The sequence below is a fragment of the Vulpes lagopus genome, chromosome 7, assembly GCF_018345385.1.
Source record: "Vulpes lagopus strain Blue_001 chromosome 7, ASM1834538v1, whole genome shotgun sequence".
NCBI lineage: Eukaryota > Metazoa > Chordata > Mammalia > Carnivora > Canidae > Vulpes > Vulpes lagopus.
This window is the reverse complement of record NC_054830.1, coordinates 77,641,034-77,661,307: the sequence shown is the minus strand read 5'-3', so window position 1 is coordinate 77,661,307 and position 20,274 is coordinate 77,641,034. Positions and strand designations below refer to the sequence as shown.

Below are 20,274 nucleotides of genomic sequence, written 5' to 3'. Positions count from 1 at the left end.
TTTAAAAATGGTTCTTAATCTTTCATTTGGATGAAGTATCTCTTTGAAAAAACAACTAAAGCTTCAGGACTTCTCATGCATCATTTTAGATTTAATAGCATAGGATTCATGGATTTTTAAGAACCACTATTGTACCTATAAAGTAGGGGTAGATGGTTGCAAAACTTTTGGTTCTGTGACCTCAAGGTTCTAAACCAAGAAGAAAACTGTAAAGTGTTCAGATGCACACTGGTGTTTGAGAATAGTGAGAAAGCTGAGATTGTGTGTACACAGGGAGTGGGGTAAGAGGACAAGTAGAAAGGGTCCTAAGAGGTAAAAAGAGAAGATCCCTCTCCTTCTAGTGTACTATATTCCTCCTTCTATCTACTTCCCCATCTCATCATTATGCTCTTGTGCATTGTACATATACAACTATCTTATGGTTCATCTTAATGCAACACTATTAGAACATGAAACTTCCATTTACTTTTTTTCCCTCTAATGTTGACCCACTCTGGCAGGTGAATTGAGACAAGATTTCCTAAGATTATACCCAGCATTAAAAAGCACTGAGGTAGTTAGATGTGACTTTAGGTGAATACTCAGCCTCTTTGAGGTTATTCCCTCATCTATAAAACTAGAATGATAATCATTGCCCCACCCATTTCACAAACTCTTGTGCAAATCAAATTTAAGTGTATATGAAAATGTAGATTCTGAAGTGCCATCCAGATGTGAATGACTGTTATGGTTATGCTGCCCTCAATATGTCGCTTAATATAATGGGGCATGAGTAATCTTTGTACAATGAATATATCCCATGAGGAAACAAATGGAAGGTTTGTGGGGGAGTGTGTGCAAACAGGAGGAAAACAGCATTGTAACCTTCCACTATATCAGTGGCCCTCAACTGTAGCTGCACATTAGGATCACCTGGGGAACTTTTCAAATACCCTAAGTGCAATATTGTATCCTAGATGGGATCCTGAAGCAGAAAAAATATATTAGTAGAAAAACAAATGAAATTAAAATAATGGTAATGTCACAGTCTTAATTTCTTAAGTTTTGATAAATGGATCATGGTTACAGAACATGTTAATATTAGGATAAACTTGGTGAGAGGCATACAGAAACTTGTGTACTATCTTTACAACTTTTTTATAATTTCTAAAATTATTCCTAAAAATTTTTTTAAACAAAAAAGAACTAAAAAAATTAACATATCTATGCCTGGATGTCATCCTAGACAGGTAAATAAAAATCCCCGGGGGGAGATGTCTGGACAGCTGTAATTTTGAAACCTTCCACAGTGCTTCTAATGTATCCTGAGACTTAAGAACCTCTGTTCTACACCAAATGCTTCAGAGACTGGAACTTTGTTTTGCTCTTTGCTGTATAGCCTAGTACCTGGCACAGTGCCTGTGTACCTAGATGGAGAACTTGCACAATTGTGTCGTTGCTGAACTAAACCTTTACTTCCAAAAAATCTCCTTCACTTTGAGTGAAGATGGAAAACTGCCAACAGCCTGGTATTTTGGGGGGATTTTCAGATATCTTCCCACCCAGAATAGTTCCTTTTCCTGCCCCCAGTCTCTTGTCATTTTCAGCCACCTCTGACCATTATCACAGATAGACACTATTTAAATACTAAAACTGCGTTGTTCAAAAGTCTTAGTTTCGAGGATCCCTGGGTGGCTTAGCGGTTTGGCGCCTTTCTTCCGCCCAGGGTGTGGTCCTGGAGTCCTCGGATCGAGTCCCGCATCAGGCTTCCTGCAAGGAGCCTGCTTCTCTCTCTGCCTGTGTCTCTATCTCTATCTGTGTCTCTCATGAATAAATAAAATCTTAAAAAAAAAAAAAAAAAAAGGATCCTTGGGTGGCTCAGCGGTTTAGTGCCTGCCTTTGGCGCAGGGCGTGATCCTGGAGACCCGGTTCGAGTCCCATGTTGAGCTCCCTGCAGGTAGCCTGCTTCTCCCTCTGCCTGTGTCTCTGCCTCTCTCTCTGTGTGTGTCTCTCATGAATAAATAAATAAAATCTTTTTTAAAAAAGTCTTAGTTTCACATTACCTAACACATATTTCTTAGGTATGCAAAATTCTGTCCATTCTGAGATTTTTAGCCCATTAGCCTGTCATTCCACATGGACTGTGTGTTAACTGTAGTTTGCATGTAATTTTCCATAATGTCTTGAATTCACCCTTCTCTGTGTTACATACAATAATGCCACGATCCTTACCTACAATACAAACCTTTTCCATCTTTCAAGGCTCCTCAAAGATATGATTTTTTTCAGAGCACTCCAGAAAAAAAAAAGTGAGTGCCTCCTCTTGTATCTGTGCTTCAAATGACAATTGCATTTACTATTATTTGTATTCTCCTTTATTCCCCATGAGATTAGATTAAACCCCTGGTGGGTAAGGATGATGTGCTTACCATGATGATGTCCACACTGTGAAGCATGTAATAAAGATTTAATGTACATTTTGCACAAATACAATATTTAAAAAGGAAAAAGAAAATCAAACTTCAAACACTCATAAACTGCATTCATTAACTCATCACCTCAGAATATCTTTGAAGGAGTCCCAGAATGATAATTGTTAAAATTAACTTTAAAACCAACCAACCAAAGCCTGAATAAAATGTTGATGCTATTGTTAACACGGCTAATTGAACAAAGTTTACAAAAAAAAAAAAAACTATTACTCTCCCAGATTTTAAGTGTTCAGACAATAGTTTCTCTACTTTTTAAAATTTACCAAGGAAAAATTAAAAAAAAAAAAGAATTAACCAAAGAGAGGTTTCTTCTTAGCAGGGAAAATCATTCAGCCATTCCTTTCCCATTTCTTCCCACCACTATCCTCACCCCAATATACATATATGTACACACATACACACACACACACACATACATTAGCAGAATATCATCTATATGACAGAACCTGAAAAAACAACTTCCTGTTCTTCCAGATGTAGTCTATATGTGAAAAAACCAACTTAAAATATTAATGAGTATTATAGAGATCTACAATGTTTTGAGAAAATCACACACACAATATATTAAGATGTGTATTTTGTTGGACAACTATTGATGGTTGAGCATTGTTAAAACAAAACATAACTAAAGACATCATTTTCTGGATGAATCTCTTGAGGAACATTTGGATTTGGAATTGCTGGTATCTCTGGTTCTTCTGCTTTGGGTTTTTCTCTCATTTCTGTAAAATAAAATATGAAAATAGGTTCAATAAATGGTATTGGGACAGGTGACTATCTAGAGAAAAAAACTACCTCACACCTTGCACAAAAGCAAATTTCAGATGAATTAAAGATTTAAATATTAAAATACCATAAATGTTGTAGAAACAATAAAATGTTTTTTATGATCTTAGTATTAGAAAGGCCTTCCTAAGCAGAACACAGGCCAGAAATCATAAGGGAAAAGAATGACTGGTTTAAATAACTAAATATTAAAATATTTAGTTAGGTTTGAATAAATAAAAATTAAAAATAAAATCTTGTCATGTAGATGACAAAAATCATTATAAATAAAGTTAAACCCAAATCAACAACTGGGAAAATACTTATAACTTATGTGTAGGTAAAGGCTTAATCACTATTATATAGGGATTTTAAAAATCAATCCAAAAAGATCAAATTTAAAATGGAACAGGAATTCGAACAAGCAATTCTCAAAAGAAAAAATTCAAATTTATAACAGTCATAAAATTCAAATTAGTCATCAAAAAAGTAGAAATTAAAACAATAGGTTGTTTGGGGGTTTTTTAAACCTAACATACAGGAAAGGATTTTTTATATTATGTTTTTAAAAGATGAATTTATTTTAGAGAGAGAGAGCAGGAGGAGGGGCAGAGAGAAAGGGAGAGAGAGAACCCTCAAGCAAACTCCCTGCTGAGCATGGAGCCTGACACGGGACTCGATCCCAGGACCCTGACACATGACCTAAGCCAAAATCAAGAGTCAGACACTTAACTGACTGAGCCACCTGGGCGTCTCAGAAAAGTTTTTTAAATGTAATCACATGCAGTATTGACAAGGGCCTAGGGGAAAGGCACTTATATAAACTCTTGGTTTGTGTGGATTGCTACAACACCTTGGGGAGCTAGTCTGACAGAATGTATCCAAACATTAAATGTGGATTCCCTTTGGCCCAGCATTTCAATTTCTAGGAATTTATCCAAAGAATATAATTGTATAGACTTAAGCTTCCAGTGCCTCAGTTTCCTTATCTACAAAATGGGGATAATATTGTTTTTCTGTTAGAGTATTTAACATTGAATAAAATAATTCACACAAAAAGTTTAATAGTTTCTGGTGCATAGAAAGTGCCAAATAAATATTACTTCCAATGATGTTCATTGAACATTGTCATAATATAAAACTTGGTGGTAACCTAAATGTTTGGCATTTCAGAGATTGGTTGAATAAATTTTACAATATGTATATATAAATATATATATATATATGGATCATAGTATATATAAAAATACCATACAGTTGTTACAAAAAAATGTCATTAAGATGGCCACGATATATATTATATGTGAAAAAAAATGCAGGTTACAGAATAGAATGTATACTATCTCATTTGTTAAAACAAAGGAAAACAACCTTCAGGATGAGGATCAAAGATAGGAGATGGTACTAGAGTGGACTTACCCTATATTCACTTACATATTACTCTAATTTATCATAATGAACATTCATAATTCATTATCATGAACATTTTCTAGTCAGATGACAGCTGCTTCTCTAGCAGGGGCTTCTATCCACACAGGCAAGTGCTTCACCTGTCTTTTTAAGATATTTCTCAAAACCCAACTAACCTCATGCTTTTGTTACACTCATCTTTTAGGAAAGAGAATAAATAAGTTACAAGAGGGATTTCTTTAGAAAACAATTTCCTGAGAACTATGGTCTGGTCGACTCAGCCCATTTCTTATACTGTCTATGGTATTGTCCAAAGAGAATCAGGGATCTCATTTATATCCCTGAGGCAAGTCAAACTGAAGAAAGATTCCGTTATTTTAAAAGTGTTATGCTTAGGAGAAAGCTTTTCAGGAACAAACATTGAAAGAGAGAAGGGTTTTGGCAAACCTGATAAATCCTACAAAAATGAGTTCCCTAGTAACAGGATCATATTTTGTACCTTTATAGCTTCTTTGGCACCTTGTACCCTGAACTTACTTGCTTTTAGTTTTCTGGGAAATTTCAGTTCTCAATAAAAATCGTATTCATCAAGCTTTCTTGTTAATTTAAACTTGATTGTTCTTTACAATATCTTGCACATAATTCTCTTACATTGGGTTCATTCACTTCACTAGCTAAAGCTTCCCAGAACAGATAGTATGTTGGGTACCTACGATATACACTTATATTTTCAATTATTTTAATTCTTTGTAAATGTGCCAAACAGGCATTACTTGGATGAAAATTGTATTTTACTCAAAACTAGCAAATAACATTAATGGTATCCCTTGTGATAATGGGAGATAGCCTATGATTGTCAAAGAAGGCTATACATCACCATTTTGAGGGAGATGTACCTATGTTGGTGCTCTAAATTATAAATGGGGGACCCCATTAAGTGGCAGTGTCGCTAACTTGTACCATTAAAACACCATACCTCGGGGAAAAGTATAAACATCCTTAGCATCCTCCTGATGTGTTTTAGGATCCTGGCCTTGGGGTCCACCTGTTTCTTGGTATGGTTCTGGAAAGCATTCTTTAGGCATATCCATATTTTTATATGTCTTAGTAGAGAGGTCCTCAGGCCCAGGTGTTTCTTGGTATATTTCAGGTGAATAGTCTTCAGTCCCAGCTGTTTCTTGGTATATTTCAGGTGAAGAGTCCTCAGGTCCAGGTGTCTCTTGATATATTTCAGGTGGATATTCCTCAGGGGCAGGCATTTCTTGGATCCTTTGATGGCAGGATGCTTTAGGCATAGCAAATTCTTGATATGTTTCACAAGAGAAGTGTTCAGGTTCAACTGTTTCTTGGTGTGTTTTTGTAGAAAGGTCTTTAGGCACAGCTATGTCTTGTGTTTTAGGAAAGAGGCTTTCAATCTCAGCCATTCCTTGATCTGGGTCAGAATTGTATTCCTCAGGTTCAGCTCTTTTTTGGTATGTTTCAAGAGCGTATCCTTTAGGCACATCTGGTTTGGGGGGTGCTTCAAGAGAGCATCCTTCCAGGTCAGCTACGTCTTCAGGTGTTTTAGAAGGAATGTCTTTGACTACAGCCATTTCTTGGCTTGTTGTAGGAGAGAGGGCTTCAGGTTCAGCCGTATCAGGGCACATTCTGGAAGGATGGCTTTGAAGTATAGCTGTTTCTTGGAACATTGTAGGAGAGGAGGCTTCAGGTTCAGAGATATCAGGACACATTTTGGAAGGATGACCTTGAAGTACAACTGTTTCTTGGCACATTATAGGAGAGAGGGCTTCAGGTTCAGCCATATCAGGACAAATTTTAGAAGTATGGTCTTGAAGTACCACTCTTTCTTGGCACATTGTAGGAGAGAGGACTTCAGGTTCAGCCATATCTTGGCATGATTCAGAAGGGTGGTTTTGTACCACTATTCCTTGTAACTCAGAAGAACTTTCCTGATACATAATGCTTTCTTTATCCTCTGCAGAAAATTGTTTCTTAGGCACAACTTTTTTGGGAGAGGCTACCAGAGAGAGTGCTTCGGTTATACTCCTGGGTGGCTCAGTTTCTTTCTCCACAGATGCCAGTGCTTTCTCCATCATGTCCTTTTTAAATTGTGATGGAGGTTCCACCTTCAGTTCTGTATTTTGTTTTCTCTTTCTGCCTCTTTTATTTCCTTTTCCTGTCCTTGGCCGCTTGCATTTTTTCTCTCTGTGGAAGATCAGAATTAATGTCAGCAATGGGGCCACAGGATTCAAAGAAATGCTTAGTGATAACAGCCCCAGGGTTCCCACTGCCATATTGCATGACCATGAACAAATCACTGAATCTCTCTAGGCCTCAATCTCCTTTATAAAATGAAGGAGCAGAGCTAGATGTTCTCAGTTATTAGGAAAGGAAATGTTCCTCAGGGAACACCCTGCTCACATGAAATCTTCTTGGTGAGTTGAGGGGGGGGGGAGAGAGTTTGAGAGCATATATTTAAAGAATGGTTATGGAAAACGTATAACTGATTTTATAAATGAATAGATTGGTATTCTGGTTTATACACTAGTCTCTTTGGGTTTAGTCTGTGTGAGTTAGTCCCACTATGCCCTGAGCAAATGGATATAATTGCATTTCTAGATCTGCAATCCAGGCACAGCTCCTTGTCTGTGCAGCCTGCAGACAGATGTATATCTAATTGCTTATCTAATTCAGTGTCTTGTGTACAGAATGCTAAATAGCCATGATACATGTCAAATGAGATGTACTGTAAGCTGAGTCAAAAGCTGCAAAAACATTCTGGAAGTAAAGAAGCCTAGTGGAAAGGCATGAGTGGTCATATTATACCTACTCTGAATTAATAGCTAGATGAAGGATCTAAAAGATAAAAGGATATGCATGGAAATTGCAGCCAATGACAAATTGTTAGGAACTGCCACTATAACCAAATACAGATGGCTAATGCAGATGGGCTTGGGGGTTGGGGGAGGAAAAGGTACTATAAATAAACATTTCATCATTTTTCTAAACCTATTGAAATTCTGTTCCACGCTACCTGCTCCGTGGAGTCTTATAGACCACAGGGCTGAAATGCTCTCCTTGCTTAGGATTATGAGGGTCATACTTTTAGGCAGGGAACATAGGCTGCTTCATACTCTTGTTATTTCTGGGGAAATATTCTTATAGTAAATATTTTTATTTATTTATTTATTTATTTATTTATTTATTTATTTATTTATTTATTTATGATAGTCACACAGAGAGAGAGAGAGGCAGAGACACAGGCAGAGGGAGAAGCAGGCTCCATGCACCGGGAGCCCGACGTGGGATTCGATCCTGGGTCTCCAGGATCGCGCCCTGGGCCAAAGGCAGGCGCTAAACCGCTGCGCCACCCAGGGATCCCTCTTATAGTAAATATTCTTATTTCCTTTAGCAAACTAGGTAAAACTAGTGCTTTTATATTTTTGCAGTGCTCATAATGCCTTGCATAATTAACATGTATCCTCCTTTACCTTTGTTTATGTTTGAAGATTGCCATAGTTAATTTTTTTTAAAGATTACCTCACCAAAACCAGTTTGAAATCAATATTTTAAAAGTTAAGATGGAATGACACCTCAGCATTTTAAACTTTAATTCCAAGTAACAAAGGTAACAAGATAAATTATAAAGTCCTTGTTACTAGATTTTTAAAAGATGGTGTATGTGACTTTTTCAGGAAATGACTATTTCATCCTAGATATTAAATCCTAAACAATTTGTTAGGTAGATCTCTATATGAGGTAATCTGAGTAATGTTCCATGTTCTTCCTAGTAGTTTCATGGGCAAGTCACTTAAACTCTCTGTATCTTGGTTTCTTCATAGATAAAATGGAGTAAATGGTATCTGTCCAAATTCATATGGTGGTTGTAATAATTACATATAATAGGGGCCACTGGGTGACTCAGTCAGGTAAGTGGTCAACTCTTGCTTTTGGCTTAGGTCATGACCTCAGGGTCATGCGGTGGAGCCAGCATTGGGCTGCCTTCTCAGCGGGAGTCTCCTTTCTTTCTCCCTTTCCCTCAGCCCCTCCCTCCTGCTATAAATAAATAAATAAATAAATAAATAAATAAATAAATAAATAAATCTTTTTTAAAAAGAATTACATATAATAACTTGACTGAATGAATTATTCAAATATAAATTAGTATTCATATTAACACAGGAAACAGTGCTTCCTATGTGCCAGGCACTGTTTTAAGTAATTTACTTATTCTGTTATCTCATATAATCTTCACGTCATCTACTTACAAGGCAGATAGTATTATTATCTCCATTTCCCAAATGACAAAAACAAGGCACTTTCTTGTCCAAGGTCAAATGGCTAGAAATGAGGGGGCCATACTTCAAATCTAGTCACTCTGGCTTTAACAGCCAGGGCTCTTAGCCATTACACTCTGCTGCTTCTTTTTGGAACCATTAAAGTTTTTGTTGGGTGGTATGTTGTAGTAGGAACAGTCCTCAGTAGTATGAAGATGTGTCACAAGAGCATGGCCAGCCAGCAGCCAAGAATCTCACTAAAGTGTCATCTACTTCAATGGCTTTTCCAGCCTTGGTCTCCCTACCCGGCAAGCCCAGAAACCCAATTCTATCAGCACACTGAGACTAGCTCCATTTGTCCAGGAAAGAACTCATCAACCAGCTCAGAGAAAATGATATATGTACCTAAAGACTAATTTTTAAGTGAACAGTGAGAAATGGAAAGTCACACAGCAGAGGATGCTTAGACTAACAGATGAATGAATTCTTTCTCTGTAGCAATTATTTGAGAAGCTAAGTAATGATCAGAAGGTTGCTTGACAAGAGTAGAATTAAGGGAGCTAATTGGATATTCTTCAACAGAGTCACCACAGAACTTGAGTACACAAGTTTCTGCTATAACATGATAAAAAATCATTCCTGGGAAACCATACCCAAAGTGCCATTGCAAATTTTGCTTCTCTTGTGCTTCAGCTTTTCTTTTTCTGAGTTGCTCTCTGTTTCGCAAATTCCAAGTTCCAATGACTTCTGTGGGATCAAAATGGAAGTTATAGGAGATAGTAATAAGTTGTGGCATTTATCAGCAAGAGTCCTATGGCAAAGTGGTAGAAACTCTATGCTAGATGTCTGTTTTTCTCCTAGCATTTGGGCGACAAGAACCACATCTTATTTATCCTTGTACCTCCAAAGAATACCTAATAGCAAACATTCATAAACATTTTTAAACAAAAGGGTCTGTATGTAAATGTGCTATCAACTCATTAATTTCTTTAAAATAATTTTACGTATTTTAGGAACATAAAAGAATAAAATCAGCCATTTTCTGCCATCCTTAACAATATAACCTGTTTTCATTTTATTTCTCATACACATCTAGTCCCTATATTACACAAATGTGTAGTAATAGCATACCATAATTTGATCATTATCAACTAACATTATGTTAGATATATTTTCTATGACATAGTCCTCATAATTATAACTTTAATCAAGTTGATGCATTCCTGTTTGCCCAGTTATTCCACTTGTATGGGTTGTTGCCAATTTTATAGGGATTTTTTTTTTTTTGACATTGCAGATCAAACTATAATAAGGATATTCATGCATATAGCTTTTTTCCTTTTGAATTTTTTCTTTAGGATGGTGTTTCTCCAAGTTCTTTGGAAAGTTATTATCAAAAAAGGTTCTGTTGCAGTCTAAGTTTGTGAGAAGTTAATGGGTCTTTTCAGAGCCTGTAAAGTGATTACAAACTTGCACTAAGACCCCCAAAAGACAGAGCATGTCCCTTAGACCATAGCACCTTTTGTTCTTAGGACAGAAGTTTTTATGGTGAACTTGGATGGGGAAATATCATACCTTTATTTTTACCAATGTCCAATTAAGTTTCCTTCAATTATGAATGTAGGTGACAAACCAGAGCAGTTTTTGTGTAGTAAGTGACTTTGTCACCCAAAAGAAATCACAGATTTCTTTTCATACATATCACAATATAGCTGTTGCAGATACCTTAAAATATAATTTATTTGAGATGATGTATTTGATTTGATACAATGGTTTTAGACACACCATTAATATAATTGAGTTTTTAATGCATCTATAAATAAGCATATATATTACTCTATCACAATTTTTCATTTTGATAATTGTACCTTACAACTGCTTCCTTTGTAATCCTATCAATTTTACATATTTAAAATATTTATTCTAAAAAGGGCTCTATAGGTTCATAAGAATGCCAAAGGGATTCATGGCACAAAAGAGTTTAACAACTGTCTCAAAGCCTAGGGTTCCACAAAACATTTTGAGAAATGCCGGTTTAGGATAGACTCAAGACTAAGATTAGTGAGTCAAAAGAATAAGCACTATTATAGATCTGACAATAGGTAGATCAGATCTCTTTCTAAAAATCATACCAAATTTACACTACCGTAGAAGTACAGGGGGTGTACTTGTTTTACCACAACTCTCCAGTACTGGGTATTTTCATTATCTTTCACTTAAATATGTTATTAATAATTTATTTGTTATCCCCTTGTTTTCTCTGGATTATTAGAATCAATGCACTAGAAGTCACCGCAGAAGGTATAGAAGGTATATATAGCCCCACTCCTTCCCATCTAAGGTTATATGAACATACTCAATTATGTCCTTTTTTGGTGCCAGATCCATAAAAATTAGGAAAATAATCACAGCCCCAGTTTCTCCCAACAGTCACTAAGACTGTTAGTGGCCACTAGAGACTTATTAAGATCCCTTTCATTACCTGGAACATGGTTCTTTTCTTGATGAGGATTAGTTGTCTGATGGAACGTCAAGTGAGATTGGTCCTTTCCCAAATCCATCTTGCTGTAATACCTTCCTGCTATTTGGTCTGACTTCCACAAGCAGCCTTTTTTAAAATATCAAAAGCACCCAACAGTGAAACACGCGCGTGCACACACACATACACACACACACATACACACACGTTTACTTGTCACTTAACTTCCCGCCTAAAAGTTTTATCTTTTAGGACCACAGCTGTTGGCTACTACTACTTTCTTTATCACATTACACGGGTATGAGTAGGGGGCATGGTTGGTCCTACTATCCTCATCCTGTAGCACATTTGCTAGCTCTATAGGGAGTCCCATGGCCACAGCCTGACATGGGACAACCTCCAGTACAACACTCATTTATTTCTGGCTGCCAAAAAAGTGCCTAAGTCTGATGGTCCTTTTTCGTTATGGAAGTGGCATAGTATAGAAAGAACCTTAGGTCTAGGACCTAACCAGTCCATGTCCTAGAGTAAGTCACCTCCCCTTTCCTCATTTGCAAAGTGGGTAAATAATTCCTGACTTGCCCACCTGACACAGTTCTTATAAAAATAATGAATGTGAAAATTAAGAAGATGTGAAATTAATCTTACATTATTTTCCTGCATATGGCATTTTTTCACCTTAATTGGTTGCAAAATAATGGAAAGTCTTATTGTAGATGCTGTGAAATTTAGATGATAGACCCAAAGAACCAAATTAGGAATGCAAAGCAAATCTTACCCCCTTGCTGCTCATCTGATCCTTCACAAGTGACTCAAGATAACTAGTGAAATCCACTGTTACTCATCCAGGGGAGGTCAAAAAGGATTTCTTAATGAAAATATGACCATGTTATGCCACAGAAATTAAGTTGAAACCAAAGGAATTACCCCATCCCTAGTTGGTCACCCCATTTGAGAAGGCAAGGAGGCACAGAGGACCATGGCTGTTCAAATAGCAAAGGAACTACTGAACACACCCTGATATGAACAGCCTGTCTGAGAAATGCAGGATTAACAGTATTCTAGAGCCATAGATTAGATTGAAGAGAATTTGAATTCCAATGTTGCTTAGGCAAGTTAGAGAGCCTAGGGGCCAGTTGACCTATCTACAACATGGGGACATATCTATCTCGTGGTGTTAATTGGGGAAGATTAAATCAAATAATCTGTATAAGACATGGTGCCTAGCATATTCAATTTTCTTAACAAGTATTAGCTGCTTTTATTAAGAAAAAAATATAGTAATCAGATTTTGGTAAAACAAGTCATAGCTTTAAATGCACTAAAGAAACTCAGAAAATCTGAAAAGAATCCTTTATCAAGAGAAGACCTTCAAAATGTGAATAGGTGCCCCCTACTTCCCTAGACTCTTAAGGCATTAGAAGTGGAAGGGCCCCTAAAACCATCTAATTCCCTCCCCCTCATTTTACATACAGATAAACTGAGAGCCAAGGAGAGGAATGATTAACCTGCCCCAAATTTTCTTATTACTGACATCACTACTTACTGATTATGAGACAGGTCATCTTTTCAGGCCTGATCTTGCCTGGGTATGAAAATATATGTGTAGTATGAATGTATGAGAGAAGCAAGTTTTTCAAACACACTGGAAAGTGTTGAGAATTACATATCAAATACCCATATACATAGCACCCACACTTAATGTGATTTCCAGTCTCCACATCCTAATGTTTTAGCTTTAACTTTCTCAGTTCTCCAGTCTTTCCCATAAGAAAAGATCTAAAAACTCATAACCTCAGAGACTATTCAAAGGAGTCCTGGAGGGAATGGAAAGTGTAATTCGTGATTTGTCTCTCAAAAATGTTTGGATTTTCAGATACAGAGTTTAAAGAAATCAAATACATATGAAAGTAACTTCAAAAATTTTAAAGCAATAAGATTTACTGTTTAAACCAGAATTTTAAATATTGGTCCCTTTATTTGAGATACTTTCATTCTTACGGGTTGTTTTTTATGATAGCTCAATAAAATAACCTTACAAAATATCTCTGGGGTACCTTACACAAGATGCAGAAGCACTTCTTAATTAGAATTATCCTTACTTGGGGCTTATGACATTCAGTCCAATGATTTGGCAAACCTTAGGGAACGTTACATACTGTGTCACATGTTGACCAAGACTGTCAGGATGCAAAGACTGATAGATCTACTTCCTGAATTCTGAGCACCATACACTCAAATTATATTTACACATCTTTATTTTAAGGAAATAATAGATTCTTTAGCCTGTTGCAGCCTTCCAAGTTGATTCCACTCCTCCCTCATATTTCCTGTATCTAGAAGCAGAATGTGGAGGGACTATGAGAGGGTGGGGTCTCAAGTCAACAGTAAGTACAGCCAATGTTGGGTGGAGGGGTCCAGTGGAGGGAATTTGGAGCAAACTAGATTGGAAGTTGAGCAAGGTGTCTTCGATGTGATAAGCAGGCCAGAGCAGGAACTTGTCTGGGACAGGAGTCACGTAGTAAGTTCACAAGCCATAGTTCATTGTCCCTCATCTCTGTAGAAAACTGGAGCCATTACCAGAATGTGAGACATTAGCCATTAAAGGCTGGATATTTTTAAACAAACGCTGCCTTGTTCTAGAGTTATTTGCGTATATACACGAAGCTTCTAAGTGACAAAATTGTAGGGCATAGTTACCTCTCTCGACTCAGCTTTCCATTCCTACAGTATACTCTAGTGGGAGGCTGCCACAAGAGTCTCCCATAAATGCCCACACTTCTGTAACGGAGGGTATGCAGCCTGTGAAGACACTTTTTACACTCACAGGACCTGATGTGGCTGTGACTTAATAATAGTAATCCCATCATCTGTTCCAGAACTCTGCCTACTGTCATTCACAGGCACTGTCCTATGTGCTGGAGACATGGCAGCTAAAAGACAAAAATCCGTGCCCTTATGAAGCCTATAGTCTAATGGGGAGAGATAAACACTAAACAAATTTTTAAAAATATAATCAGACGGTGATGAGTGTTTGGGAGAAAACTGAGCAGGGAACAATAAGCTGAGAAATGAGGGGGAAAGTCGATGTTGGTGGCTATTTAAATAGGATGGTCAGGGAAGGCTTTATGGATAGGGTGGCAGTTGAGCAGAACTGAAGGAGGTGAGTGGCCAGCCAGGCTGATAGCTAGGAGGGCATTCCAGACAAAGGGACACTGGCAAATAGCCTGTGCTGGTTGGAAGTAGGTTCAAAGAGTTAAGTTTGTTGCATTTGTAGGCATTTCTACTCTGATTGAGATAGATAGCCACGGGATGGTTTTGAAGAGAAGATTGATATGATCTGACTTATATTTTTAAAGGATTATTCTGACTACTGTGTGGAAAATAGACTCTTAGAAACAGGGGATGGGATGGAAGCAAGGAGACCATTTAGAAGGGTCTTGTAATAATCCAAGAAAGCTGTGATTTAGCCTTGAACTGTGATGGTAGTAGTACAGAAGTGGTCAGATTCTGGAGTAGCTTCCAAGTTGGATATGGAATGAGAGATAGTCAAGGACTAGGACAAGGGTTTGGGTCTGAGCAACTGGAAGGTAGGGAGTTACCATTAATACATGAGCAGGCTTGCAGGAGATGATGAATTTAGTTTGGAACATACTAACATATTAGGGAGGAAACACCAAAGGAGCAGCCACCAGTGAAACAGAGGAAAACTAGAAAAATATTGTGTCCCAGAAGCCACATGGAAAAGATGTTTCATGGAGGAGGGAGTGATCAATTGTGCCAATTTTTGCTAATGGGTAGAGTAAAAGGATTGGGGGTTATCTATTTCCTAACAATTCAATTAATTATATAGACTGGGGCCCAGAGAAGTCATAGAGGCAGGACCAGCTACATGATTTGCAGGGCCCAGTGCACAATGAAGATGCATAGCTCCTCCTACAAAAATTAAGAATTTCAAGTCAAGGGCACCTGGGAGGCTCAGTCCGTTAAGCATCTGCCTTCAGTTCAGATCATGATCTGAGAATCCTGGGGTTGAGCCATATGTTGGGCTCTGCGCTCAGCAGGGAGTCTGCTTTTCCCTCTGCCCGCCCCCCACCCCACTCCTGTACATGTGCTCTCTTTCTCTCTCTCAAAAAAAAAAAAAAAGAATTTCAAGTCAACTATAGCAGAAAATTAAACCCGTAAGTATTTCGCTGGATCCTTGCAGCAGATGTAAAATAACTGTCATTATTTTTCAGATCAAGACACTGACGCTAAGTATCAAGTGATTTCACGTCACAGAGCTAGAGCGAATCTGGAACCTGGACCTTCAACCTCCCAGTCTGGTCTTCTTACTACAAGACCCAACCAGTTATTAAGGGAGAAAAATGCTTTTTTGCCTCTTGCTCATCTGGAGCAAGTTTAAATACTGAGGCCTTGTTCGTGCATTTCAGAGGGCTGATTGAACTGGGCAGGTTTGGGAGGGAAAGAAACATCACTAAGAACTTCTGCCCTCTGGCTCTTATGATGGGGGTGAGAAGGGCACAAAGGGTACTACCCAGTCAAAAACATGATCTGATACAAGTGCTCCAAAGCTAATGTAGTTTTAGGCTATACTGATATAATTATAGAGCCCCCACACCAGGGGGAGATCAGAGTCCGGCTACACTTTGGTTTGTCATGCCAGACCTAGAGCGTCATATTGTGAGGACCATATGAATGATACTTGAAAGAGCAAAGGGCATGTAGCCCTACCATTTCCTGGCTGTGTAATTTGGGAAGAAATAGCTCAATTCTTTCTAATCCTTGGCTTCTTCACTTGTAAAACAGAAAGAGTAAAGCCTCCCAGGGATGCTGTGAGGATGAAAGTGATCCTGAAAGCATTTTTTTTTTTTTTAATGAAAGGCACCCTGCAGATACGAGTGTCAGAAACTTGGGAGGTGTTCATAGGGTTCTTGAAGTGTTCTAATGATGCACCTAGGCATTTTCCTAGAGTGCATTTAGGCACAAAAGTCAAGAAAGGGAAGATATTGTGCACTCATTTTCTTAGAAATGAGAATGAGCTTTTGAATTCTTTTCAAAGAGTGGATCAAGCTTTGTTTTCCTAAGTGGAAAGAGAGAGTTTCTGGTCTCCCTCTCTAACAGTCTGTGGATGCATGATAAATGAGTTATCTCTGCTAAAGCAGATGCTGCTGTACTCCTACTGATAACATGGTCTATGGCTTTAGAATGGCAGCAACCCGCCTCTCAATCTAGTTTGTTCCAAAGGTCCTTCTCTTGCCTCCTCCATCAATGTTTCTTTCTACTTAATATACAGACAAATAAGCATCTCTGGATGAATTGTGAGTGGCCATTTATCTGGGAAAGAACAATTCTGCTTCCACCTTGAGCCACCATCACATCTCTGCCCTTTCTTTCCCCAACTTTTTGATTTCCTACCATACTCAGTTAACCTCATCTCTCCCCATATATCCCTTCTTCATTCCTCCACACCTGCAGTCTAGCTTTTCTTTCCACATATTTTTCTCTCATGCCTCATCAGTGATTTCTAGTGGCCAAGTCCAGTGGCCCCTCTGCACTTCTCTCCGACCTCCCATCACTCATGGCTCCTTGCAGCACTTCCACCCTCTGTGAAAACTGCTCTGATCCTAGTATCTATGGGGGTATGTTCCCCACCTTTTTCCCTCTTCCTCATCCTTCCTCACAGTCTTCTCTTTCACTCCTCTCAATGTGGGAGGTATTTCCCAAGGATAACACCCTGATCTTTTCTATGTATATGCCCACCCTTCTTAGATGGTTGATCCAACCATATACCTTTAGCTATTACCTCTGTACAGATATCTTCTAAATAAATATTAGTATGAGTTCTAAGCTCACGTTTTCAAGTGTCTCTTGGATATCAGTCATTACAGAATATCCCACTGCACCTCAAAGTTAGCATAGCAGAAAGCAAATCTATCTGTTCCCTAAGGCCACTCTCCTCTGTGGTTTCTTTCTGTCAGAATAGTAGCACCATGATCCCAGTCATCCAGTTGTAAACCTTCACAATTGTCTTGGTCTCCATCTCCTCACTACTTCTCACATCCAACTAGACAAGTTCTATGAGTTTCTTCCTCCCAGTGCCCCACATGTTCATTCTCTCTTATCCTTCCCCATGCCACCATCCCAGAGAGGGACCCCAAATTCCCATTGGAAGTGCTGGAAAAGCTTCCTAGGTGGTTTGTCTGCTTCCATTTTTCCTCACCATCCCCAGACTGTCCTGCACAAACAGCCAGAACATTCCCCTTACAGCTGAGTCTGAATGGGTTACTACCTTGTGTACTGTAAAGTCTAGGTAATACTTGCAAGATAAAGATTAAATTTCTCATCCTGGTCTTTCAAGCCAACTTCCCAATCTTCCCTCCCATTACTTTCCTGAAAATATCCAATATTCTAATTGAACAGTGCCATTTATCCTCCCTGTTTGGCCTTGGCTCTAACACCCACAGTACCTTTATTCACACACCTCTTGGCTGTTCAGTGCTCTCTCCTTGTGTCTGCCCATCCAGATAGTGAATACCTCCATCACAAAGCCTTTGATGATGATGATAATATGTTAGCCACTTTATGAACACATAATAGGTACCTGAAATGTTATGTACATTATCTCATTTAGTCTACTTAGCTAATATTATCCTCATTTCAATGATAAGAACATTGCTGGTTTAAAGAGATTAGGTTGTATCCCATGATTATATAAGCTCATTAGTGCCAGAGTTAGGGCTCAAAGCCAAGGCTGTCTATCTCTAAAGTTTAGATTTCACCATTCTGTTCTACTACCTCTTCCTACCTAGAAGTGAGAGCTCCTTTCCAAGCTATAATCACACTTAATTTGAGCTTCTTGGTATGGTAAATATCACACAATATTTTTAGTTTTATTGTTCACCATGCATACATCTTGTCTACAATATTCATTTAGCAAATGTGTAATGAACATTTATTGCCAGCTTCTTTGCTGAGAATTGATGACATAGAGAAGATCAAACAACAATCCTTCTCCCACCCCCCAAGAAACAGTCTGATTGAGGGCAAGAGACAAGTAAATCTGAATTAGAATATAACAAACAGTGTGATAATTTTAATATTGATATTTCCAAATGTTCTGAGAGCAGTTGTGGAGCCCTAATTCTACTGCCATAGAAGCAGAACTCACTTCCACACTATGTGCATACTATGGTTATAATTCTTATTACTGCCATGGAATGAATCTGCTTTGTTAACAAGTAGAATTGGGAAAGTGAAGAGATTTTATATGTATATGTATTTTATATGTATGCTCCATGCTGGGAGCCCGAGGCAGGACTCAATCCCGGGACTCCAGGATAGCGCCAAAGGCAGGCGCGAAACTGCTGAGCCACCCAGGGATCCCCTCTCCCAGCCTTTTGATGCCTGGGTGGCTCAGTGGTTGAGCGTCTGCCTTTGGCTCAGGTTGTGATCTTGAGGTCCTGGGATCGAGTCCCACATTGAGTTCCCCACAGAGAACCTGCTTCTCCCTCTACCCATGTCTCTGTCTTTCTCTGTGTGTCTCTTATGAATAAAATTTTAAAGAAAAAAACTTTAAATAAAAAATTCAAAAATAAAATCTCTCAGCCTTGATCCCTTTGTATGTGGAATGGGTATCATAACACCTACCTCTTATGACTATTATGAAAATTTTAAATGATGAATTATGGAAACATCCAGCTCACAGCTGACCTTAATGCGCTGGCTGTTATTATGATTGTTTATAATCTAATAACAAATGAAACAGAACTACTAAGTAATAAAGCTGAGAAAGGCATTAAAGTTATTTTCTAGGTAAAGAAATAGAGATCCAGTGGGAGGCCAGTGTCATACAAGCTTAGTAGCAGTTAGAACTGGAATCTGGATCCTTAAGGAGTTCTATCATTTTCCCTACACTTGTCTAGTATTCTGAACTCTCCTGTCTACAAGTCAATCTTTCATCCTTCATTTCCAATTGTTTACATTCCCTATTTGTGACTTTTGCAAGACTCTTGTAATAATGTCTTCTTATTATTTACTTAACATTTTTCTTCAAATAAACTTATTTTTACTCAATGTATTTCAAACATTTCTTTAAAATTAGGCTCCAGGCCCAGTGTGAAGTCAATGTGGGGCTTGAACTTACAACCCTGAGATCAAGACCTGAGTTGAGATCAAAAGTCAGATGCTTTACCAACTGAGCCACCCAGGTACCCCATTTTTACTAAAAGTATTTCAAATGGAAATTTTACATCACCATTGTAAACAGAAAACCAGTCATAGGCTTGTGGTATAATAAATTATATCTCATCTAAGGCACATTAAAATAAATACCAAACTATTAAAATAAAATTTAAAAAATTAAAAAATCTAAAATTATCTGCACTTCCCCAAGTGGAATGCATACCACATCTTGGGAAATGCTGGCCTATGTAATTAATCAGTGAACTCTTTTCATTTCATGGAACTTCTAGATTGTGTCCATATCTTTCCTTTCATTTTATGGAACTTCTAGATTGTGTCCATATCTTTCCTAAAGCCAAACTGCCATTTGCAGTGACTGATTTATAACTCAGAAAGAACAAAGCAAAAGACTCACCTCACTCCCTGGCTTGGTACTAACCCACTAGTATTCATGTCAGGTACTCTCACTGGCGTCTCTAGTTGAACACTAGCCTCTCCTGTTTTTGCTATTTCTCCATCCCCTGGTGTTTTAGCCATTCTGTCAAAGAATATATACTATAGACTAACATGATGCTTTAGTTCCGTTTATTTGGAAATTTCAACTCCCTGCTTCCAGCAGATTCTATCTCCCGGACTTGGAGTTTAGAGTTAAAATAGTCCCTGCCCCAAAGGGACCACTGCTGATGAA

At 38.1% G+C, this 20,274-nt stretch overlaps 1 protein-coding gene across 1 annotated transcript; it reads right to left on the bottom strand.

Annotated features, from left to right (window-relative positions):
- Positions 1-2,955: 2,955 nt before the first annotated feature.
- On the bottom strand, positions 2,956-11,566 carry HEMGN (hemogen). Its single transcript, XM_041764208.1, has 5 exons — positions 11,406-11,566; positions 9,577-9,670; positions 6,331-6,851; positions 5,623-6,246; positions 2,956-3,193 (listed from the first exon to the last, which is right to left on the bottom strand). The coding sequence occupies exons 1-5, from the start codon at positions 11,482-11,484 to the stop codon at positions 3,081-3,083; spliced, it is 1,431 nt and encodes a 476-aa protein (XP_041620142.1). The 5' UTR covers positions 11,485-11,566; the 3' UTR covers positions 2,956-3,080.
- Between the last annotated feature and the right edge of the window lie 8,708 nt (positions 11,567-20,274).